This window comes from Solanum tuberosum, unplaced genomic scaffold (genome assembly GCF_000226075.1).
Source record: "Solanum tuberosum cultivar DM 1-3 516 R44 unplaced genomic scaffold, SolTub_3.0 scf00204, whole genome shotgun sequence".
NCBI lineage: Eukaryota > Viridiplantae > Streptophyta > Magnoliopsida > Solanales > Solanaceae > Solanum > Solanum tuberosum.
Window position 1 is genome coordinate 273,524 of NW_006239127.1, and position 24,379 is coordinate 297,902.

The 24,379-nt window shown below is 35.1% G+C and overlaps 2 protein-coding genes across 2 annotated transcripts; one reads left to right on the top strand and one right to left on the bottom strand.

Moving 5' to 3' along the window:
- The first annotated feature begins 383 nt into the window (after positions 1-383).
- LOC102597886 (U-box domain-containing protein 35-like) lies at positions 384-4,435 on the top strand. The gene is made up of 9 exons (XM_006355555.2): positions 384-585; positions 875-996; positions 1,083-1,204; positions 1,308-1,498; positions 1,736-2,178; positions 2,489-2,590; positions 2,735-3,163; positions 3,334-4,083; positions 4,202-4,435. The coding sequence occupies exons 1-9, from the start codon at positions 384-386 to the stop codon at positions 4,382-4,384; spliced, it is 2,544 nt and encodes an 847-aa protein (XP_006355617.1). The 3' UTR covers positions 4,385-4,435.
- Positions 4,436-5,338: 903 nt separating this feature from the next.
- LOC107062148 (F-box protein At5g07610-like) lies at positions 5,339-6,322 on the bottom strand. The gene has a single exon (XM_015312449.1). It carries the CDS (start codon positions 6,320-6,322, stop codon positions 5,339-5,341), a length of 984 nt encoding a protein of 327 aa, XP_015167935.1.
- Between the last annotated feature and the right edge of the window lie 18,057 nt (positions 6,323-24,379).

Consider the following 24,379-nt stretch of genomic DNA (forward strand, 5'->3'; position numbering starts at 1 on the left):
TAGGATGTATGATGTAGATGTGAATCCATGATCTAGAGTCGGTCAGTACAGAATGAGTGTTTTATTTTAATAGGAATGCATAGTTCGAGTTGAAACATAAAATCTCGTCCCATGTTTTTGGGCATTTTCAAAGATGTGTGATGTGTGTGTAGATGTGAATCCATGATCTAGAGTCAATCAACACAGAATGAGTATAATCTTCTCATATGTATATGTACAAATGCACATTTTCAATTTACCTTTTTGAATATGGATTATACATAGTTCGAGTTGAATGCAATGTGTTCATTTGAACCATAAAACTCTCTCTGTTAATGCACTAGTGGATCTTACATTTTTGCGATTGTTGCAGAACTTACATTACTGAAGAGGAGTGGCAGAGTATGGAGGAGAGTGATATATCGAAAATAGAAGGGCAAGGAACAATACAGTCTCCGATTTCTTCAGTTGTTGCAATAGCCATAACTGGGAACAAGAATAGCAGATATGTGGTGAAATGGGCATTGGAGAAATTTATTCCAGAGGGTGAGACGCGCTTCATGTTGCTACATGTCCGCCCTGAGATCACCGCGGTTCCAACTCCTAGTAAGTATTTGACTCTAGGATATCTTATGTTGAAAGTAGCAGAAAGTTCTGCTACATTTCTGGATTGTTGCTGTGCAAGAATTCGAGTATAAATTCCTTCGGTTAATCTAGCATACCTAATGTAAAACCTTCATTATTCAACACCCTCTAACATGTATCACCTGATTTGGAGTTAACGTGCTACGGGTCAAAAATAAGTTTTTCAAATGTCTGATCTTGAAAGTGTAGTTTGTTACCTGCCTTGTAATTAGTCTAAACTTGCAAGTTGCTGCATTTTCTTTTGTTCTAGTGGGGAACTTGATTCCTATTGCACAAGTAAGAGAAGACGTAGCGGATGCTTTCAGGAAGGAAGTTGAGTTGCAAGCAAGTGAAAAACTTCTTCCTTACAAGACAATGTGTAGTCGGAGACAGGTTCGAGTTATATCCAATGTGTGCCTGAAATACTTGAGGAATTACATCTTGGTTAATAATGTTCATTTTCTCTTAACTAAATGTAGGTACAAGTAGGAGTTGTTCAACTTGAATCAAATGATGTTATAAATGCAATTGCAGGGGTAGTATCTAAATGTTCTATCAACAAGCTTGTTATTGGAACCTCAACTCCTGGCCTATTTTCAAGGTACCAATAACTCGAAATCAATGTCTTGATTGACATTTCTTTGTTGCGATTAGCATACTATTAAGTGACGCGATCATGTGATAACTTACTGAATGATTCACAGGGGAAGAAATTTATCTGCAAGTATATCAGAAACATCTCCAACCTTTTGCACAGTTTATGCTGTGTCAAAGGGAAAACTGTCATCAGTGCGGGCCTCGAGTACAGACAACAACAGATTCCTTATAGATGATAGCAGTGATACAAGTAGTTCATCTAACAACTCTACAGGCCACAGCTTTAGCTCACAAGCAGGTATAAACTTCTTATTCACATATTTCTTCAATTTCCTAGACAATAACGAAGGATACAATGAGCTACATTAAAACAAGGCGATCAAATGATGAACCGAGAAGCAACTGAAGATGATCACTATATATGTCATAAACAAGACTCTTAAACGAAAGAAGTCATACCTACAAGTATATGCAGGACCGGATATCCCCCTTGTTTCATTGCCACAATTGTAATATCTTGTTCTTGAATTCTCAGAGAGGATGGATCACAGCTCAACTTCACCTGCTTCATACTCTCATTTGTACTCTCCTTCTCATCAACCGCAACGTTATCAAGCTAAATCTCCAGTGCACCAGGCCCTCCAGACACTTCTCCATAAAAGAACACATTTCAGCGAAAACATCCAATCTAGAAGTTCATCTGTCGATATTGGAGAAGCATTTCAAGCTCTTTCAATTAAAAGCAATACTCCTTTGCATAAAAGAGCAATTTTGGATGAAGTCATCCATCCTAGAGCTCTATCTGTTGCTATTGGAGAAGCTGATGATGAAAAAAGTTGCTATTTCAGTAGCTCGGGAATTACTGATCTCTATAATCGTGCTTCAAGTTTCAAAAAAGCGAAAGTCGACAACCAATCATGGTCAACAAGTCAGTATTCTACCTCAGATGTTCCAACAGATTCTTCATCTGGAAGTCAGGTGATCATATTTTTCTTTCATTTAACATGCAGTGCCATACATTCACTTTGCTTATATGAGGAGCTTCTTGGTTCCACAGTTTTATGCATAGTCCTAAAAGTTAGCAGAAATCTTACAGGCTACAGCAAACCTCCTCTTTACAGAAGGAACTATGAGAGGTTTATCCAGGAACGAATAGTGACACTTCGACTAGACTTTAACTATTTTTCAATTTTGTGACTGTAGAAATTACATGAAATCTAACTTCACAGCTCAAGTTACACTTGTCATAGTTTCATGAATTGCTACTGAAGTCTTTGTATATGTGCAGGTTAACATCAATTATGACCTAGAAAAACTGAGAATTGAGCTCAGACATATTCAAGGAATGTATGCAATAGCCCAAACTGAGGCGATAGATGCTTCTCGGAAGGTAATTTTCATTCAAAACTGAATTTTTGGCTAGTAGTACTCCCAAATACTATTACTCTTTTTATTAGAGGGATGAAATCAATAAGCATTCTTGCCTCTTTCATGCACATATTGGATAATTTGCTTATACTGTGCTTTCTCTCAGTTGAATGAATTTCAGAAGCTTCGAGTAGACGAAGCAAATAAACTTAAGCAGATAAACCTTAAAGAGGAGGAAGCGAAAGAATTGGCAGAGCAAGAGAAGTTAAAATGTGAAGCAGCAAAGAAGGAAGCTGACTATGCAATGGAATGTGTTGAAAGAGAAGCTGAGCAAAGAAGAGCAGCAGAGAGCATTGCCAACCGGGAGGCTAGAACAAAAGAAAAGCTAGAGAAATCATTGGCACTACCTTTGCATCACTACCAGGAATTCACGTGGGAAGAGATTGTGACGGCTAGCTCATCATTCTCCGAGGATCTTAAAATAGGAATGGGATCATATGGAATGGTCTACAAGTGCTATTTGCATCATACACCTGCAGCAGTGAAAGTTCTTCATTCAGCTGAGGCTCATAGAACTAAGCAATTTCAACAAGAGGTACGCAAAATCTCCAAACAGAGAAAGAAGTTAACAGGAATAACTAAAATAAGCTTCGAGTAATGTACATGGCGTATTAGCTTCAGCCAACTGTAGTTGTGATTCCACTGCTGCCACTCAAATTTGGCTGAGTTAAACTAACTATATCCTTTTTCTGGCTATTTCCACAGCTTGAAGTATTGAGCAAAATTCATCATCCTCACTTGTTATTTCTTCTCGGTGCATGCCCTGAACGTGGTTGCCTAGTTTATGAGTACATGGAGAATGGAAGTTTGGAGGATAGGTTGACAAGGAAAAACAACACACCTCCACTTACATGGTTTGACAGGGTTCGCATAGTGTGGGAAGTTGCTTCAGCTCTTGTTTTCCTTCATAACACGAAGCCAAATCCGATCATACACCGTGATTTAAAGCCAGCTAACATACTCCTTGATCACAACTTAGTCAGCAAAATTGGAGATGTTGGTCTTTCAACAATGGTTCAGTCAGACTCTTCCTCAGCAATGACCGCATATAAAGACACTAGTCCAGTTGGCACACTTTGCTATATAGATCCTGAGTATCAAAGGACAGGATTAGTCTCTACAAAATCTGATGTTTATGCTTTTGGGATGGTCATATTGCAGTTGCTTACTGCAAAAAGAGCCATAGCTTTAGCCCACATGGTAGAAATGGCTACCGAAGAGGATAAACTGGTGGAGTTGCTGGATCAAGAAGCCGGTGAATGGCCTCTTGAAGAGACGAAGGAACTGGCTGTACTTGCTCTAAAATGCACTGAACTTCGACGTAGAGACAGACCTGACCTGAAAGATGAAGTTCTCCCTATTTTGGAGAGATTTAAAGAGGTTGCTGATAGAGCTCGACATTCGAAATATAATCAACCTCCACCTCCTAGCCACTTCAAATGCCCCCTACTCAAGGTACACTTATGTTGATTGCGTAAATCGCTTCATAGTAATTCACATTACGCTATTATGCATGTTACAAAGTCTACTTCCTGCTCTTTGATTCATTTACTAAAGGAAAATTCTACTTCAGGAAGTGATTCAAGACCCCTGTGTTGCGGCTGATGGATACACTTATGACCGGAAGGCAATAGAGTCATGGCTCGCGGACAATGATAATTCACCAGTTACAAATTTACCATTACCACATAAGCACCTGCTTCCAAATTATGCACTTCTCTCAGCTATCAAAGAGTGGAAGTCAGGGAAACATTGACACAACTTTTAGCTATATACTTGAGCTTCTTCGAGACGGGAATCTCTATGTTTGTACATGCAATTACTAGTGTTAGTTGATAGATTAGTCTCTCAGATACATTCATTTAGCATTGCTTTCCCACAAGAAGCCCTCTACATTCTTTGAAACAACTGATTGGAAATTAAAGAAGTGCGGCAAATTTAGCTCACTGATGAGCTACAATGTAAAGAAGTTTTTGTAAAGAATTCCCAAATAAATGCTTGAAATGTTAACTAGTGGTTAACATACACATAGAAATGTATATGATCAGATACTCATTTTAATGTTTTTTTTCCAAGTTTATTCATGTAGGTTGTACTTCAACAAATGCTATTAAACATTAGGAGAAACTTTTCATTTATTTACTGTAACACTTGATTTGAAGAACCAGATACAACAGCATCTGAAGCTTGAAATGAGAAAAAAAATCATTATGTATACATTGTTCGAGAATATGAATATTTTTCCTTTTCGACACACCAATTTTGAGTTGTAAAGTGCAGAAATATATCACTAGGACTTAGAATGCAACACCTTACCAACAAATAGTCAAGTAGTATCTGTTCCGATAAATATCACTTTCTGCAGAAAACAGGATCTTATCAATGACACATGTCAAGCTTACTGTTCATCAGGTATCAATTATATCATCAACTATAGTCGTCAACAAAAAATCACAAATCAGAATTATCTAGATAAAGTAGCTAGGAAAGTGAGCAGGAACCTCATAGTGATTCAAAGATTTTTATTCCTGAAGTGCTACATTTTGATTGATAGACACATTCCTTATACATCTACTGGCCTACATTACTCAGTTCAATTTGCTTCCTATCCAGAATGGATTGTCGAAGAAATGATCAACTGACGGTAATGGCAACTTCTCACAACTCCTACCTTTTACTGTTAACTCAACTTTGCAAGGCATGTAAAGAATCAAATATGGTAGCTTGTTATTTCACTTGTCATAAGAGAAAGCACACTAAACGTAAACTCAAGAGAAGTAAGTCCCGGTGAACTACAAATCATTTCTCGAATTGCACATGAAGTTGGTTCATGTCGATCAATGCAATACTTTGCGCTCCAAGAAGAGTAGTCATTTTCCAATACAAAGACATCAATATGATGTGAATCACTGACTGAAGAGCCAACCAGATGTAAATTCCCGCAGACGCATCCACAGTAATACTGCTCATTCATTTCAGGCAATTGATAAGAGTGGAGAATTTCCTTATCAGTATCAAAATAACAAAAGCTATTTACCCCTTTAAAGATCCAAAAGATAGCTCCATTGAAGAAAACTCCCTTACGTTGTCCCAAATAGCTCAAAAATGCTTTTGGAAACTGGACTCGTGATCGCCTCCATGAGGTGGTATCTGAAGAGTATATTTCAATAGGGAGACAATAAAATAAACTATCTTTGGGATTACTCGAGAATTGGATCCCAACATTTATAACTTTGTAATGAGGCGATATCGAATGATCAAAGGCCAAACTCATGTCTAGTGACCCCACATTTGGACTCGGAAGAGTATGGAATTCCTTTGTAGTTGGATTACACACAATGTACTCATCGAATTGCCTCTTACGACAAAGAAGTAAACCACCACAACAATTCAAAATTACAACATCATCAAAGGGATCATCTTTTATTATAAAATCAAAGAATCTAATAGAAGCTTTAGATTTTGTTTTATCAGGAATGTAATAACAAGGGTAATCGAGAAAAGGCGACTGTAGAATGAGTAGAGTTGGGAAAGATTGAGGCTTCCAGAGAGAAGAAAAACGGGGATTGGACACGAGAGAACTCCAGCGTTTCGAAACAAGTTTGAACCTGAAAAGAGGCCTTGCAGGAAGGAGTAGTAAAATCTTGGTTAAAAGATCATCACTACCTTCAATTTTTTCAGCACTATAAGACATGTTGATATGTTTGTATGAAGAACATATCTATTCAAACACTTACATATATATAATGAAATGGGAAGGATGAGTTCAGTCTCCAACAAGAGACTTTCAATATTCTCATCACAACATTTAATGGATTACAGAAAATGAAGAGTCCATGTTGTGTTTCCAGCAGAATCATTAATGTGCACAAACACAATTCATTTTGTCATTACTTTTTTCAAGTTGCAACAAAACAATGTAGAGCACTTTTTTAAAGCATCCAATACTCTAAAAATACAGAGTTGTTATATGAAGATTCACAAACAACAACAAGGCCAGTGACGGAGCCAGAATTTTCATTAAGAGGTTCAAATTTGAAGAAGTAAACACACGAACAAGTTGAAGGTGGTTCAACATCTACTATACATACATAAAAAAATAACTTTAACCATGTATAAATAATAATATTTCCCGCCGAACCCCCTAACAATATGCTGGTTCCTCCCCCGACAACAACAACAAACTCAGTGTAATCCCACAGGCAGACCCAAAGTTACAGGTGGAACAGTAGGCCTTCTGAATTCTGATCATGATCTGTTCACATCATTGACCTTGTCAACTTAATCAAATAATGAAACTTCCTAAGCAATCTTTACCTATATGTTGACATATTAAATATGCATCCATCATCTGCAATTCTTGCACAACACAAAGAAAACTTACTACTAAAAATGCAAGGCATTAAACTCAAGATCCCGAAATTTTCAGATTTAGAGCAGCCATCATCAGCTCGAATAGTTGTTTCGATTGATGATCTATTGATGGAAATTCTTTTACGCGTACCTATAAGATCCCTTCTCTGTTTCAAAACCGTATCCAAACATTGGCTTTCTATCATTACTCATCCACATTTCTCTGTCCTCTGTCATCCCAATCCAAATCGCGCAATAGGCCTTTTCTTGACCTGTCCTTATTCTCTTCCAGCAAAACCCCAATTTTGATAAGAAAAATCCCCCAAAACCACCATTTAAGAATCTCAAATTCATTAAAGACTCTTCTGGTATTAGTGTTCTGCAATCTTGCAATGGACTAATACTCTGTTCCAACTCCCCTTCGCGTCTAGCTAAAACAAATTACTATGTTTGCAACCCCACTACGAAACATTACACAGCACTTTCAAAATCAGTTCTTGAAACTGAAAATTCTAAAATTCATGGTCTAAGCTTAGCTTTTGATCCTGCCAAGTCTCCTCATTACAAAGTAATATGTGTTCGCGATTCTGTTTCGTCTCCTCAGCATTATCAGATTAAAATCTACTCATCTCAAACAGGTTTGTGAATTTCATATGTATTCACTAAAATATAAAAAAGTTACAAAATTGTTTTTGTCACAGTAAAGTAACTAACTAAACTCTACCTTTTTGTCACAAACTAGAAGGTAAGATATATTTTTACTAACTTAATATGTAATTACGCGAAGCATCACTTAATATGTAAAGTTCAGTGAATATGACAAAAAGTAGTTGTGTTATTTTTTTTGTTATGGTGGATAAAGTTTAATGACCATGCGTGAAATTAACTCGAAACAGGCCTATGGAGACTATCAGGTGATCCATTCATTGCTGATGTTAATTTCTCCAAAGGGGTTTATTGGAATGGATCAAATTACTGGATTAGTACTATTGGAAACTTGACTTGTTTATATTACAATCTTGATTTTGAGAGGTTAGGGGTAATGCCAATGCCACATTTTCCAGATGATCAAGGAACAACTATAACATATTTTGGTGAATCTTGTGGCCATTTGCACATCACAAAAATTTCATTCTACACAATTCGATTTGATGTATACGAGATGAGAAGGGATGATTCTGAATGGTTTGTTAAGTACAAGGTTGATTTTGAACATCCTGATCATGAGTTGACTTATTGTAATTTTAGGATATTATCTCTGGTTCGAGGTAAACGAGAAGAGGATGCATTTTTGGTTCTGGCAGTTGTTAATGATGATAAGGTAATGAAGTACAATCTTATAAACAAGACCTTTGAGAAATTCTGTGATTATGATGTTGAAGATGAACAAGTTTTTACTGTAGTACAATTGGTGCTTTTGAGTATATTGAGTCTTTGTGTTGTGTTTGAATCATTTGCATTTGTATTTGCATTCCTCTTGTATTAGTAAACTCATAAAATTGTTTGTTTTCATATGTTATATTTGGTTTTTGAGTATAGTGCATCTTCATGTTGCCTATAGTTTCGCGTATGGTTGCTGAACTTTATCCTTGTATCAGTAAGGTTATAAAATTAAATTAAATTTGAGAGAGGAGTTTGATTGTTTACAGATGAAGACACACAACATTTAAGTTAACAAGCAACTCGAGTTACGCAATAGGTATAAAACGACTTGTACAATTAAAGTGTTACTCTTAGTCAGGAACCACGTAGCAGCTAAGGAGCCAAACTTAAGGGGGATGGGATATTGACAAGCCGAAGTTTTCTCTACAGAAATTCCGAAGTATACTACTAGAGAGGTGCATTGTTCGAGAATATGAAGATTTGTCCTTTTGGACACACCAATTTTGGGTTGTAAAAGTGCAGAATACAGCACTAGGACTAGGACTAAGACTGCAAAACCTTATCAACGAAAAGTCTACTAGTATCCGTTCTGATAAATATCACTTTTTGCAGAAAATAGATAAATATCACTTTGTGCACAAAACACAATTCATTTTGTCATTACTTTTTCAAGTGGCAACAAAACAATGTAGAGCACTTTTTTTGAAGCATCTAATACTCTAAAAATACAGAGTTGTTATATGAAGATTCACAAACAACAACGCCAATGACGGAGCTAGAATTTTCAATAAGGGGTTCAAATGAAGAAGTAAACACACGAACAAGTCGAAGGAGGTTCGATATCTACTATATATACATAAAAAAATAATTTTAACCATATAAAAATAGTACTTCCTCCCTTTCAAATTAATTGATTTGTTGAGACATTTTTCAAATTAACTTAACTATTCAATTTTCAAGACTACTTTTAGTATGTTCTTCCAATTTTACCCTTCATTAGTTAGTATTGAAATTAGTTATATAATTAATGTTTAGTTATTTTAATCATAAATTTGACAATAATTAATAAGGGTTAAAATGGAAAGCTATACCTTAACAATTCAATTAATTTGAAATGGAGGGACTAATATTTTCCGTTGAACCCCCTAACAATATGCTGGTTCCGCCCCACAACAAACTTAGTGTAATCCCACGGGTGGAATGAAGATTCACAAAAATGATTTCAAAATTGTTAATGGCAAAAAAACTCCTCTTTTTCTACAAAATAAGGTACCATTTCCTTGTGTTCCTCATAATTCATGAACACATACAATGAAAAAGGGTAAATATGCTCTATCTGTTAGATGACGAGGGTATATATATATATATCATTTATTTAACTATAGGTATATCAGGTCTAAATTGCAAAATTAAGAAGTATATTTACCACTTTTCCGTTTATATATTCATGAATCATTATTCTTTACAAAAGTTGCAGCAGACAGAAAATAAATATCATTACTCATTCTACTTACAATGAAACAATCAAGAACTTCTTGCAAGGCAAAAAACATGATTTTAGAATTGCTAATGGCAAAAAACTCTTCGTTTTCTACAACAATAATAAGCAGCGAGAGCCGCAATTTCCTCCATTGCAATTTGTTTGCTATACGTTTCTTTTAAGACCGTTTTTTCTCCTTTTGAAAACTCTTTAATTTTAATTTTTCAAGTGATATATTTAATACACAAGATTAAAGTTCATTTTGATACATTGTACACTTAGTTTAAGATAACATGATTCAAAATTCTTCTTTACTTTCTTAAATTTCATATCAAATCCAGACAAACAAATTGAAAGAGAGGAAGTACATAAAAATTCATGAACCAACATCTTAACAACAACAACATACCAGTATAATCATACAAGTAGAATCTAGGAGGAGGGGTGTACTCAGACCTTACCCTTGCATACCCTTAACATATATATATAGAATTAAAATGGCATAATACATATATTGGACCCTAAACTTGGCTTCAAATTTTAACTTTGACCTCCAACTTTCATAGTGCACAAATAGGCACATGAAATTTTAACTTTGACCTCCAACTTTCATAGTGCACAAATAGGCACTTTAACTTGTATAAAGTAGAACAAGTAAACACACGAGTCCTACATGGCACAATACACGTAGGACACCACGTAGGACAAAAAATGACATGTAGGATGCCATGTAGGACATGTGTGTCTATTTGTTCTATTTTATACAAGTTAAAGTGCCTATTTGTGCACTATGAAAGTTGGAGGTCAAAGTTAAAATTTGAAGCCAAGTTTAGGGTCAAATATATGTATTTTGCCAATTAAAATTCTAACCTAGATGAACAATTAACTTCCGTCCCTTAACATAAGATGGCTCCGCCACTACATCCAACTTCATTTGTTCTCTAACAACTTCTACATCGTCATGCTACACGCCACTTAAGTCCTTTTTCTCGGTAGATGATGTTTAATCGTAGACATTAGAATTTGTTGCAAACAATCCTATAGCAAAGCGTCGTATTATTTCTTGATTAATTTAGATATGAGTCTTCACTGAAGGCAATGAATAGTACCTGAGATGGTGATCATTCTTGATAAACAACTTTTTCATAATTACTAAACACACATAATTTATCACTCAATTTTAAATATTATACCTGAAGATGACATCTACACAAAATTTAACCTAGGGCCGGCTGCTCTCTCTTCTCTTCTGCGAACTATGTCGCCTTGAAGAAAATCCATGATAGCCGCATCCTCTCCCCAGCATATGGCTGGGGGCGAGCCGTGTTTCTTAGGGTTGGCTAAATGAATCCTTACTGTCCACGTCGCTCCATTTTAAACAAAGAAAATGGGATACAATATTCTTTCATTGTAGAACCCCAGGCATGGCAAATAGAAACCCAGAAGAGATTAACTCGCTGTTTGGTAGGCTAACTTTAGCGGAACCGAGGCCTAATGAAATCTACGATTTCAGAGATGATTTGTTAGTCTGTTACTTGGCTCTGCATCAATGTGTCCCTTCTTACAGTTCCATTAGCACTTAAAAAGTAGTAGCTAGGATCATTCTTTTTGTTCTTTGTTATTATTTTGTTCAATTTTGCTGGTATTTCGTTGTTCGAATAAAGGTATCCCTCTGCATTAGTTATTCACTGCTAAAACTGTTCAGTGCCTTCCGTACAATGGTTTACGAAAGCAATTTAGAGTATTTCCATGGACAATTGGCTTCAATCCGAAAGAAGAGACATCAAGAGCTTTTGCTTGGATATCTTTTCCTAACTTGCCGCCAGAACTTTTTGCAAAACAATCCTTACTGTCAATTGCTTCGGCTGCTGGTAAGCCAATAGCAATTGATAAAGCCACTCAAGATAAGTCGAGACCTAGCACGGCTAGAGTTAAAGTCTAAATTGATTTGCTAGCAAATTTGCTACATCGAATGAGAATTCAATATGTCGACCAGAAAACAGAAAAAAGTGTGGAGCAATTTCAGAAGTTTGTGTATGATAATCTGCCGTTTTATTGCCACTTTTGTAAGCATCAAGGCCACAACGAAAGTGAATGTCGACTATTATTGGGAAATACTGCAGCAAGAAACCAAGAAGAAGCATCGCAAGTAGGCTCTGAGATAGAAAAATATCAAGGTGATGCTCGAGAAATATTAGATGAAAAGAGGGCTGAAAATAAATCCCTTGTGGTTGATAAAAGTGGTGTCCATGATCAGGTAGTTGTGGCACGAGATTTGGAGTGCCAAAATAAAGAAATTTTGGGCAACTCTTAGGCAAAGCAGTTGCGCACGAATCAGCTTCAGGGGACCAAAGTTTAACCACTAGAAATACTTTGGTCCTAGAGTCGCAACATCCATTGGCAACTAACAAAACCGTTGATTTGGCATTGGATCCCGTGAATGCAAAGGTAGTGGCAGATGGACCGCAATATGATGCTCGGGGTGTTGAAACTATTGAATGCTTGGTTGACAACATGATGCAGCAGGTCGACAATGCCAATAAAAGAATTGAAAGTGATGTCGAAACTAATTCAATTGCCTTGATGAATGCCAAGAGTACAGGTGGGGGAGTGGAACTGGTACATGAATCTAATTGGGTTGTGGTGACGAAGAAAAAATCTCCAAGTATTGGAATTGGTTCGCCTATTAGTAACACAGTGCAACAAGTTGTAGATAATCAAACTATGAATTTAGGTGCTCGAGAAATTGTTCCACAAGAGGTCATGTGTTTTAACACCTTTGATGCTCTTACGAATAATTTTGTGCATGAGATCAATTCATCTCAAGTTAACTCTACAAATGAATTAGTTATTTCTTAGGAAAAACAAGGTGCGACAAGTACTCTGAGATGGATAGATATAGCAGATAAAGAGGAGAAACAAGTCACTTCTCCTCCTATGCAAAAGAAATTGAGCCCAACAGCTCCTGCTTTTGTGCCTAGTAGTGCCAAGTTAGTAACTCCCCCGTAAGGTTAGTCACCATCAACAAATGTTGTTGCAATCTTAAGTGATCGTTTGGTGAGTTCTAATATTGAAAAATTGGCTTCACTTGCACCGATTAACATTAACAAACAACTTCAAGTTGGTGGTAGTTTTACTTTGTCCCCAAATAAGTTTGCTAACCTAGATGATGAGGACATCTCTGAGGAGGGTGAGGAAGGTGAGGAAGAGGAAATGCTGGATTATTGTTTTGCAATTGCAGCTAGGAATGCAGATATTTCTCCTAGGCAACAACGCAACAACAAAACGAAGCATGAAAGAAAGCATAGTTGGGATGGTAAAGTGACTAAGGAGTTTGTTCCTTGGCACCTACTTATGCGACTGGCGAAGCAGAATCATATGACAGTGGCAACAACTTCAACAAGATCCAATAAAGCCAAGAAGTGATGAACTATCAAGTGTTATTGGAAACACGATTCAATAAAGCCAAGAAGTGATGCACTATCAACTGTTATTGGACAGATTTGAAGAAGAAGACAAGAGAAACATATTTCAGGTTCCTTTAGAAGGCCAATCTATCTTGTTTAGTTCATGCATTTGTAAAAGGAAGTTTGAGGTTGATAACTCAACCTTCTCCTTGGCCTTTATGATTTTTCATTACTTAAGAATCCTCACTTGTAATATCATCATAGAGTGTATTATAAACTTTGTGATGATCATAGAATATCTAGTTCTCTCTAGCTCGTATTTTCTTCATTGTTGTTAATTAGTAGAGGTTAGGTACCTCATTAGGATTGGTAAGGTAAGGTCTAGCCTCCCTTACTTGTACTTATTCCTATTGAGAATTTTTTATGATTATTATTAATAAAAAGCCACTAGACCACTGTCTAGTGGTATAAATTTTCTTTTAAAATAAAAATAAAAATAAATAAATACCTGAAGATGACTTGCAACTTACACTAGTGAGACCAGATACATTCAACACTTCAAGTATATATCTCTTTCGAATAACATCCTGCATATTTCATAAGAATGTAATTTTAATTTAATCACTACTATAATATTTCAAGATCAAGAAGAAATATATGTAAAACGATACTTTTAACAATAAGATAAAAAGGCATAATACATATATTTGACCCTAAACTTGGCTTCAAATTTTAACTTAGACTTCCAACTTTGCACAAACAGGCACTTTAACTATCCAATTTTTAAATACATAAACACGCGAGTCCTACCTGGCAAAACATGCGTTGTGCACTTATTCTGTGCGAGTGATGAGTAATTTTTTAGGCCCACAACGGTAAAAAAAATGCTGAAATGACAACTCTACCCTTAATGAATCCCTTTTATATATATCTTTATATTTCCAAATCAAAATCTCATTTTTTTCCCTCCTCTTTCAAACCAAGATTTTTTTCCTCTCTTTAGAATGATTTCTGCTCATATTTAGTGCAAATGGATTCTAATTTTTTTTGTCATTGTGGAAAAAGAGCTATAATGAAGATTTATTGGTTTGCAAACAATCCAGGTCGTTGGTTTCTTGGATGTGAAGATGGTCAGGTATGGTTCCATTTAAGACATCTTTTTTTTGTTTAAAGTTTCGAAAGGGAAAAATTGAGGCATACCTGGACTAAATTGAGGAAGATGAACATATGAACATCAGCTTCAGCAGAAATCTTGAACAATTTTTCCCTTTGATTCACCAGATTTTGGTTGTTTATTGTCACGATCCGAGTTTACACCCTAGACGTGGCCGGCACTCGAGAACCGTTGATGGTCCTCAAGCGAACCCTCATCCTAGCTGACTACAAGCAGAAGACTAACTCAAGCATACAAAAGTTTGAAACTGAATAAAATTCAATAAACTCAAATACTTAGCTTTAAAGAAATCTGAAAAAAAATACTCAATAGATAACTCATAGTTTGTAAAACCAACTTAAAGAAGATACATACTAAAAACTACTAATCTTTGTCTATCTATGAAGCCTCTACTATTACAGAAGGATATCGGTACAAGACCCACGACATCTTAAAACTACTAACTGTAAGATAAAGGTGAAGGCTCACCAAAGCTGATTAGAACATCCCATGACCTCAACGAAATGCTTGTTGATGATCCTGAATACCTATATCTGCATCATGAAACGATGCAGGCCAAATGGCTCAGTACATGGAATGTACGAGCATGTAAGGGGAATTCTAAAGCATAACCATAAGCTTGAATTGATGGAAAAGAAACATACTTACCTCTTCGTAACTCACTCAACTCAACTCAAAGAAATAGGGATCAACTCAATGATAAGGTACCCAACTCAGATGTAAGATGCTCAACTCGAAGAATACTCAACTCAAGATAAAGCAACGATAAAAGATGCAATGAATGGAAAGCTTTTAAAATAGTAGATCACAACTCAATGTATTGAAAAATACAATAATAACTCAACTTGTATAAAAATACAATATACTTTGTTTGTATGCAAAAATACAAAATAAACTCTGTGGGAGATTCTCTAACCGACAACCATCACTATGAGTTATGTGATGATACATCGTCTCGCCCACGCTGCCAGAACTGTCATATACTTTGCCGGGGTATATGACCTACTCACTAAGTGGATCCACTAGTCTATGTTAAAAGCATTAAAGAATCATATAAAATGTATTACCCTTTCTACCCACGTTGTCTACATGGTATATGGGGGCTGTGAGTTGTATGGAATCTCCACCATATCGGTGCTCAATACTACTCCCAAAATATACTTAGCTCATTATGTTTTAAAGAAAACATTCCCTCTTTCTGTGGTTTGAGAGTATTACTCAAAAATCTTTCTCTTAAAAGAGATGGTACTCAAATTGCTCAAAACTCTTTTGGAAATCTCAGTTTCCTCTCATCTTAAATGTGAAAACATTTACTCTTAGGAATACTTAGTTCCCATATATCATTTTAAAGAAAAATGAACACAACTCTAATCTTCCTCAACTCAGTGCTCAAGTCTTTAAAATAAGTTTAAAATAATTTGTAAAAGGACTTCTTAAAATAGGGTTCATGCCAAATTATAGACGTGAACGACTCAATTCAAGGTTTTCAATAACCATGCATAGAATTCAATACTTGGAACTCAACAATTCCAGAACTCATGGAGTCAATGATACTACTCATCTCAAGAATGCACGACTCGGGGGGAAGGGGGGTGACGGGGGTTCATGTGGAATTATGGGCATGAACTACTCAACTCAAGGGCTCAATGATACTTCTTATCTCAAGACTTCTCGACTCATAGGGCTCATGAGGAATTATGGGCATGACTACTCAACTCAAAGACCTTCATGGGTAACATGTATTAGTCCCATGATTAGGAATATAATATCGAAAGGATTAAAACTCAATGCTCAAGAACTTAGAACTTGGAGATACTACTCCTCTCAAAGATACTCAACTGATGGAGTTCATATGGAAGTTATGGGAATGAATGACTCGACTCAAAGGTCTAAATAACAATATGTAACTCATGTATACGATTTTTCTCATTCTCATACTTACTTCCTCAAAACTTAACTCAAAATCCATAGTTGATCTCAAAGGATTCACAATTTAACTCAGAGGCTTTCTTGAAACTCTACTCTTAACTCTTTCTTGAATTTGAATTATGAATTCAAGTTATGATTCATGATATGAAGGATCTCGATGATAATGTAGACTCATGAATACATTCTCCTCATTCTCATACTCACTTGCTCGAGTCTTGAAACAAGTTATTAGAAATTGTAGAAGACTCCTCAAAAAGACTCAAAAGGACTTTCTCAAAAATGTTCGAAGAACTCTCAAGACTTGACTCTTAACTCTACCTTGAATTTGAATTATGAATTCAAGGTTATGATTCATGTTATGAATGATTTCTAGGTGTTTAGAAGTAGTTTAGAGTGGTTAGAATCATAAGGGGTGAAGATACATTTCAAAGGAACTCAAACGGGACAACCAACGGAAAAAGAGTGGGGGCAGGCGACCCTAGCGCATTCCTGGCGTGGGGCACCAGCCCCTAAACTTCAGAGGCACTATCTTGGCACACTGCCCTACTGGTGCATCCATGGCGCGTCGCGCCACCATCCCCCCAGATAATTCCGATGAATTTTTGTACTTATTTTTTTACCTTAATTCGAGTAAAATCTAATGGTTTCTTCTCCAATCACATAGAATCGAATACCCAACCTAAGTACACACTAATATACTCAAAACTACCCTTAAAATCACTAACTTTCATCTCAAGAATTCATCAAACCCCAACAAAACAAGATTTAGAATGAAACTTCAAGAACACTTATCAAGAACTCATCAAGAACTCAATATACCCAAACTTATGGATGAAATTCGTAAAAAGAAACTCAGGATTGGCGTGTGGGTGAACGAACCCAATACTATGAAAACTTACATACCTCTTAGGGATCAAACCAATGGCGAAAATCCGCAACAAACTCAAGAATCTCGACGAACGCTTTGATCCTTTCCTCTTTTCTCTTCTTTTCTCTTCTTGAACTCTCAACTAAAATCCTAAGCATAAATTAGGATTATAAAACTGAACCTAATCAGTTTAGACACCTAAAACCTTACTAAAATGAATTAAATTTGATTGGGTAAGGAAAAGACCAAAATACCCCTCACTATTTTCGGGTAACTTTCCTTAATGGGATAGCCTGACTTCAAAAAGACATATATCACTCATGCAAACTCTAAACTTAGAAAAATCAGTGGTATTGGAAAGATAATTCAAAGATATTTCATTTGATATCTTATGGGCCACCTAACTCATCTTGTACTGAAAGTTATGGTTGTTTGAAGTTGACCCAAAACTTGAAAGAACTTAGGAATGACTTGAATGAACTCTCTTTAGTTCCTTTTGGAACTCAAGGTGCTACATCTAGTGACCTTAACACTTAAGAAATTTTAAATTCCTCGGTAAAATCCTACTCACAACGAAGGATGGTTCGAGTCTTAGTTCAAAAAATTTCTGGCGAGTTACATTTATCCTAGCTAGGGGTTTGACCTTTTGAGAGACGATCGGGTGAAATGAAAACGTCTTTTACCCTTTACCCTTGTATATGAATTGGAATTAATTTTAATTTTTTTTAGTTCAAAAATCGACGTGTAATATATTTAATTAGTTGGCAGCAATTGAGTGGCTCGCTAATACACGTGAGAGCATTTGCACTTCACGCTCTTTGGCTGCAAAAATCACGTGTTTATTTATTTAAAAGTTGGATAGTTAAAGTTCCTGTTTGTGCACTATGAAAGTTGGAGGTCAAAGTTAAAATTTGAAGTCAAGTTTAGGGTCCAATATATGTATTATGCCAGATAAAAAATTGTCATATGTTGCATGAATTCCACGTTGTAAATAGAGAGAAAAAATTTGTCATATTTGTTCCTTTTATACACTTTATAACAAAGCCCCAAAAAGAAGAAATAAAATCATCAAAGAGTTCTTTTTTAAAAAAAAATTAAACTAACATCAAAGAGTTCAACTAATATCAGTAAGATTTTTTATATTATCAAATCAATCAAAAAGTATTTATAGGTTACAATATTTAATATTTATAACATAAAATGTATATATTGTAACAATTCTAGATTGAGATACAATATCAAAAATGAATCTTGTTCTCATCTTGTTCATTAAAGTCAGTGACTTCTTATTGCTTACAATTGCCGCCTTGTTCCATGTATATATATCTATCACATTCAATGTACATGTTGTCTTAGGCTTGTATATTGTTGCACCATTGACATGCCACTCTACAATAGTTGCAGACTACTTCTGTATGACAACAACTTAGAAGGCAACATTTTATTTGCTATCATCTTCTCAATAGTAGGGAGACATTTTTGTATTGAGAGCTTTCTTGTTGAAAGTGGTATTCCCAGAAGACGAGCATAATTTGTTTACCATTTGTTTCCAGCTACTATATGTATTGGCCATGTCACTGTACCCCTTCTTGCAAGATCTGGACAAGTACAAAAAATAGTTACTCAATTTCACTCGGATACTCCCAAATTTATGTCTTTTGAGGCTTTTCAATATCAAAACAACACAGACAATAGTAAAAAAGAAGAATGCTATTTAAAATATCATACCAAATATGACCTTGTCTAGGCTATTATTCGCCATGAACTCATAGACTAGGAATTTTTCTGCTCCATTAATGCAGTATCCCAACAACTTGGTTAGGTTATGATGCTGTAGCTTTGCTATTAACTTGAATTCATTCTCGAACTCAGTAAATCCTTGGCGTGAAGTCACGTCTTGCTTCTTCACTGCTATTTCTACTCCATTCTCTAGTACACCCTACAGATTTAACCAACAATTTTGGATCATAGTCTCAAATTCACAATCTGAGCCCATTGTATAATTATTTCCTATATAAGTTTTGATAAAGTCAAAAAATAAGGGTGGTGAATGAATTTTAGTATTAGAATCCATTTTTTCCTTCAGCGAAACTCAAACCACCCCTCCAAAATTCCACAATTTTCATTCATAATTTTCATTTTATGGACAAGTACGTCTATATTATTTTTAAGGATAAAAAATAAGGTCTATATTTAAGTTGACAAGAATGTGCAAATTTGATAATTTGAGTTAACAAAAGTTTATATCAAAAATACAAGAATTATGATGATGTTTTGAAAATTTTTGAAGATTAAATATTTAAATACACAAAAGATGCTTCAGAAGTAGTTTTTTCTACTATTGGAAATATATAAAAGATACATAAACTGGAAATTGCAAATCTGCACAGATAAGTTTTACGAAAATTGTCATAACTCCCTCATTCTAACTCGAAATGAGGTGAAATCAAGTGCGTTGGAAAGCTAACTCAAAGAGCTTAAATTTAATATATTGTTGTCCTTCCAGTTCCTTGTGTGCTAAGAGATATACCCCTTTAAAGTTGACCCTGAAAATCGCATTTTTTGCGATTTTCGAATTTTGATACGGTTGCTCTAAAATTCGGGTTAGACCCATTTCCCACTCAATTTGACCCCCTGAATAAGAATATGAAGTCGAATTTCCGAAATCATGCACGGATTTTGAGATATATGGAAATTACAATTATAGGTGTTTCCGAAGCACATTTTCGGGCATTTTTGGGGTCGTTTCAATTATGCTAGATAAAAAATTGTCATATGTTGCATGAATACGTTGTAAATAGAGAGAAAAAATTTGTCATATTTGTTCCTTTTTATACACTTTATAACAAACCCCCAAAAAGAGGAAATAAAAACATCAAAGAGTTCTTTTTAAAAAAAATTAAAACTAACATCAAAGAGTTCCAACTAATATCATTAAGATTTTTTATATTATCAAATCAATCAAAAAGTATTTATAGGTTACAATATTTAATATTTATAACGTAAAATGTATATATTGTAACGATTCTAGATTGAGAGAAAGGAAATTGATGTTTTTAGTCCTTGAAATATTGATAAGTTTTTGTTTTGATCCTTGCAGTATATTATTAAACATATTTAACTTTCAATTAATTAAAATGTATAACATATATTTTATCTTTCAACTTGTGAAACCTTACAAATTTAACAAAATATTAATTTGTAAATTATTTATGTAGAAGAACTTCATGGCTTTTGAAAATGAGAACATTCAAATTAATACTTCATCTCCTACATCTACTAATCAAGTTAAGAAATACACCCAAGAAGTTGAAACAAGCCAGATCTTTTCAAATGTATTGTATTTTTTAAAAATCTACTGTGTTTTCAAGTTTTTGGTAAACTTTTATATCACATTTAGTGGGTCCAGGTGCTATAGGAAAGGGACTAGAGAAAAGAACTGGATCTTTGAGCTCCTCTTTAGGTATTTCTGAATATGAGGTGGGATCTTTCAACAAGATTGTTGTTTTTGCTAATGATACTCCTACTAAATGCACCAAATTGAGTTCTACCATGTCTTCTAGTCAAGAAATGCAAAAAAAAATAGTAATTGAGAAAGAGGATATGCAAACCAATGTTTCATTGCCTCCATCTATTGATCAAGTTATGAAACACTCTCAAACAACAGAAAATGTATGATATTTTGAATTCATATGTTATTAAGTCTTAGAAATGAGTTTGATTGCTATAGTTTTTATCAAATCATGCAATTGTAGATTCATCTAATCCTACAAAGGTAAAAAGAGTTCGAGGAAGTAACAAGTGCAAAGAAGTTTCTTCACTTGAAATTGGACAAAAGCTGAAGGTAACATTTTACAATAATCGAATGGTTGGAACAAATAGCAATCTTTTTTCAAGGCATTTGGGAAAAATTGTTCGTGATTGTAACATTTTTCCCGTGGGGGTATCATCGTGGCATGATATTAAGCAAGAAAAGTTGAATCACATGTGGGCAGCTGTTGAGGTAACAAATATACACCTTATTCAAATTATTTGGTGTTACCTCATACATCACATGTTCTTGTCCATATAGCAATTGTTGTAAAGCTTTTGAGTCCATTCTACACCTGATTCTGCATTATATCTTTCATTAACGGAAGTTTCAAAAGTAATGTACCCTTGTCAAATAATTTTAACATTTCAATTTTAATATACACCTGACAACATATGATGCCTCTTCATTTTTTGAAAATAATAACTCAACTCATGTTTCAATTGTTATAGCCTATATTTGAGAGTGATTGATATGAATGATCATCGTGATCATATATTGGGATGGATGAACGAGTTATGGAACAAATGGAGAGGACACTTGCATGCAAAATATGTGAAGGACAAGCCAATCCAACAGTCTCTTAAGAATGTCCCTAGTGGAGTAGACAAAAAAGAGTCAGAATGGTTAGTAAAGGAACATTTTTCTTCTGAAAGTTTTCATGTGCGCATACTGAGTTAATAGTTTACTTTGCTACTCTTTTCCATAGTTTGATTTTCCTCCTTAGCACCTAATATACCTTAAACCAAACCTAAGTATAGATACGTCTGATACATAGTGTACTAGCATTCTAGATGAACCAACTAGCTAACCTATGCCTAATTACTTGCACTAGAAGCTTATTGTTGAACAAATACAAGCAAGAAGCACTAGGAATGCAACAAATCGAGCCAAGTTGAAGATGCTTCATCATATTGGTAGCAAAGTATTATCATAAAATTATTTTTCTAAATGGAATATTTACGAGGTCTGTGTTATTTGGCATGTTTGACTTTGATGTAAAGGGTGGGAAAGATGGCAATCCACCAGATTTGTCAACTATTTTCTTTGAGACTCGTAAGAAATATAACAAGCTTGTTGAACCTGAAGCAATTGAAAAATATGTGCGTTTGGTAAATTGAATATGTTAATTACTTGAAATAATCGTTATGTGTTATGATATAAAATGTTCTTTGATATATTTTGTAGGCTCAACTTGAAGAAATGGTTCAAGCAAATCCATCTCTACCTATCATAGAGATTGTTGAAAAATGTTGTGGACCTCAAACTCGTAGCCATGTAATTGGATTTGGGGTTGGAGTAAAGGCAAAAGATTTGAAAGGTGAAACTTCATCAAAGGCTGAATTCTTGTATGCGCTACGTTCAACTCGAGAGGATATCAAATCCTTGAATGAAGAAAACAAATCCTTGAATGAGGAAAACAAATCCTAGAACGATCGCTTGTCTATCATAGAAGATGAAATGAAAGAATTCTTCATTGCTCAACAATCACATGTCCCACCTACAACATCGTCCTTCTCAACTGAATGACCACTGCCTTTTCAGCTGACCAAGTTAGTAACAATATACCGGACTTTTTAATTTATTTTATTGAAACGTAACACCATAATGTGTTGACACCCAAATTTTGACCTTCCGTGATGAAATTAATTTTTTCGAGCTTCTCAATTTCTAAGCGATTTAGAATAATTAGTTTTATAAAATTTAAGTACTTTTCAAGGTTACTTTAGGTAATATTATCGACTTTCATAATATTTTGAATAATAAATATATTTCATATAATTATATATGCAATCGGTATATTTTATAAATATTTGAAAATCACATCAAAAGATTTCTACCTTTGTTAAAATAAATATTTGTTTGGTTTTGGCTTTGAATTATAGTTAAATTTTGAATTGATTAGTTTGTATTTGAACTAATTATTTCACAATTGAGTTTATTATTTTATTTCGTTGAAATTAAGAAGCTCAATAGGGGATTATATTAATTCGTCTTATTTAAATTTTAGCCAAATTTATTAGTTAAACTCAATTTGGTTAAGTTTTAACTTGAGTTGGTTAATTTTGCAATTCATTTGGCCAAATCTTAAATTACAAATCCAATCCATTCCTTACCAATTATTTCAAACTCCTTCAGGCCAATTTTGGGCCTCAATTCCAGCAAGCAGCCGGCCCAAACCCATTTCTTTTATCATTTCAGCAGCCCAATTTCATTAATTCTAATTCCTCCAAACAACATACATTCAACAGACACATACGTATACACAGCAACCCCACCCTTGTTCATCTTCTTCACGCCAACGACAAGAAATTCCTGAAAACGTCGTACAACAGCAGCAACAAGGGCAGCGTGTTTTCGTCCTTGTGGACGCGAGATGATGCCACGTTGCGCCCCAAGGACGATGAAACGATCATAGCTCTCCATCTCGCCCTTTCCTCTTTCGGAATGGGGCAAAAATTGTGAGAAAAGATGTCTCTCCTTAATGGTGAAAGAATTCAAAATTCAAATTGGAATGGGCCCTTGAATCCAAAATTCCATCCGGATCTTCCCCTCCATTTTTCCGAACCCTAGTTTTCCCCCTATAAATTTCCCCTATTCTTCATTGTATAGGTTGGAGGAAAAAAGATTGGAAAAAACTAGCCGGAATTCGAGAGAGACACAGTGAAACACTATACATATATAAACATCCAGGAAATCAACTTTCATAGCCATAAAAAGAAGGAACAAAGTTTTAAATCTCGTTTGATTCTGCTCTGCTCATCAGCTCTCTCGGAGTTGCATTTTGGTGGTGGTAAAGTCGCTACTCCTCCGCTCGTCTAGTCTCAGTTTCGCTGCCCCAAGAAAGGTAACCTCTTCTACTTTTCCCATTTCGACACGATATTTGCAAGATTAGAAATTCTTTGTTTGTGTTTGGTTGCTGACATATGTGATCGAGTTTTTATGTCTTCGTATGCTATGAGTCTTTTCTAATCTCGAGGCTGAATCAAAATGATTGTTGTGTGATCGGTCTTGTCGCTCATTCAATCCCATGTTTCAGTTTGCTCGCTTTATCATGCTCTATTTTGAATATATCTATGGATGTTACGAATATGTTCTTTGTGACTTTAACTTAATCAAGTCTTGTTTGAGCCGGGATTATGAGTCAAGTTCTCGTAAGGGCTTGGTTTGAGTGCATTCGATTACTTTGTCAAATAGTCACGTGTTCTGATTGAAAGGCGATATTGTCCTCCCTCCCCCGGCCTCTAGAAGTGTATCATGATTAGCCTCGAATGATTCTATTTGTCTTAGTTTGTTTTGTTAATAATCTGCGTTCAAAATTATGTCACTCTTTGTCTTAGGCTAA

Excerpts from the sequence above, each read along its gene's own strand:
- LOC102597886 (XM_006355555.2), top strand. The coding sequence starts at position 384 with ATGGAGGAGAGTGATATATCGAAAATAGAAGGGCAAGGAACAATACAG. Across the intron at positions 1,499-1,735 it reads CAGCTTTAGCTCACAAGCAG|AGAGGATGGATCACAGCTCA; the intron begins GTATAAACTTCT and ends TTGAATTCTCAG. Across the intron at positions 2,179-2,488 it reads ATTCTTCATCTGGAAGTCAG|GTTAACATCAATTATGACCT; the intron begins GTGATCATATTT and ends GTATATGTGCAG.
- LOC107062148 (XM_015312449.1), bottom strand. The coding sequence starts at position 6,322 with ATGTCTTATAGTGCTGAAAAAATTGAAGGTAGTGATGATCTTTTAACC.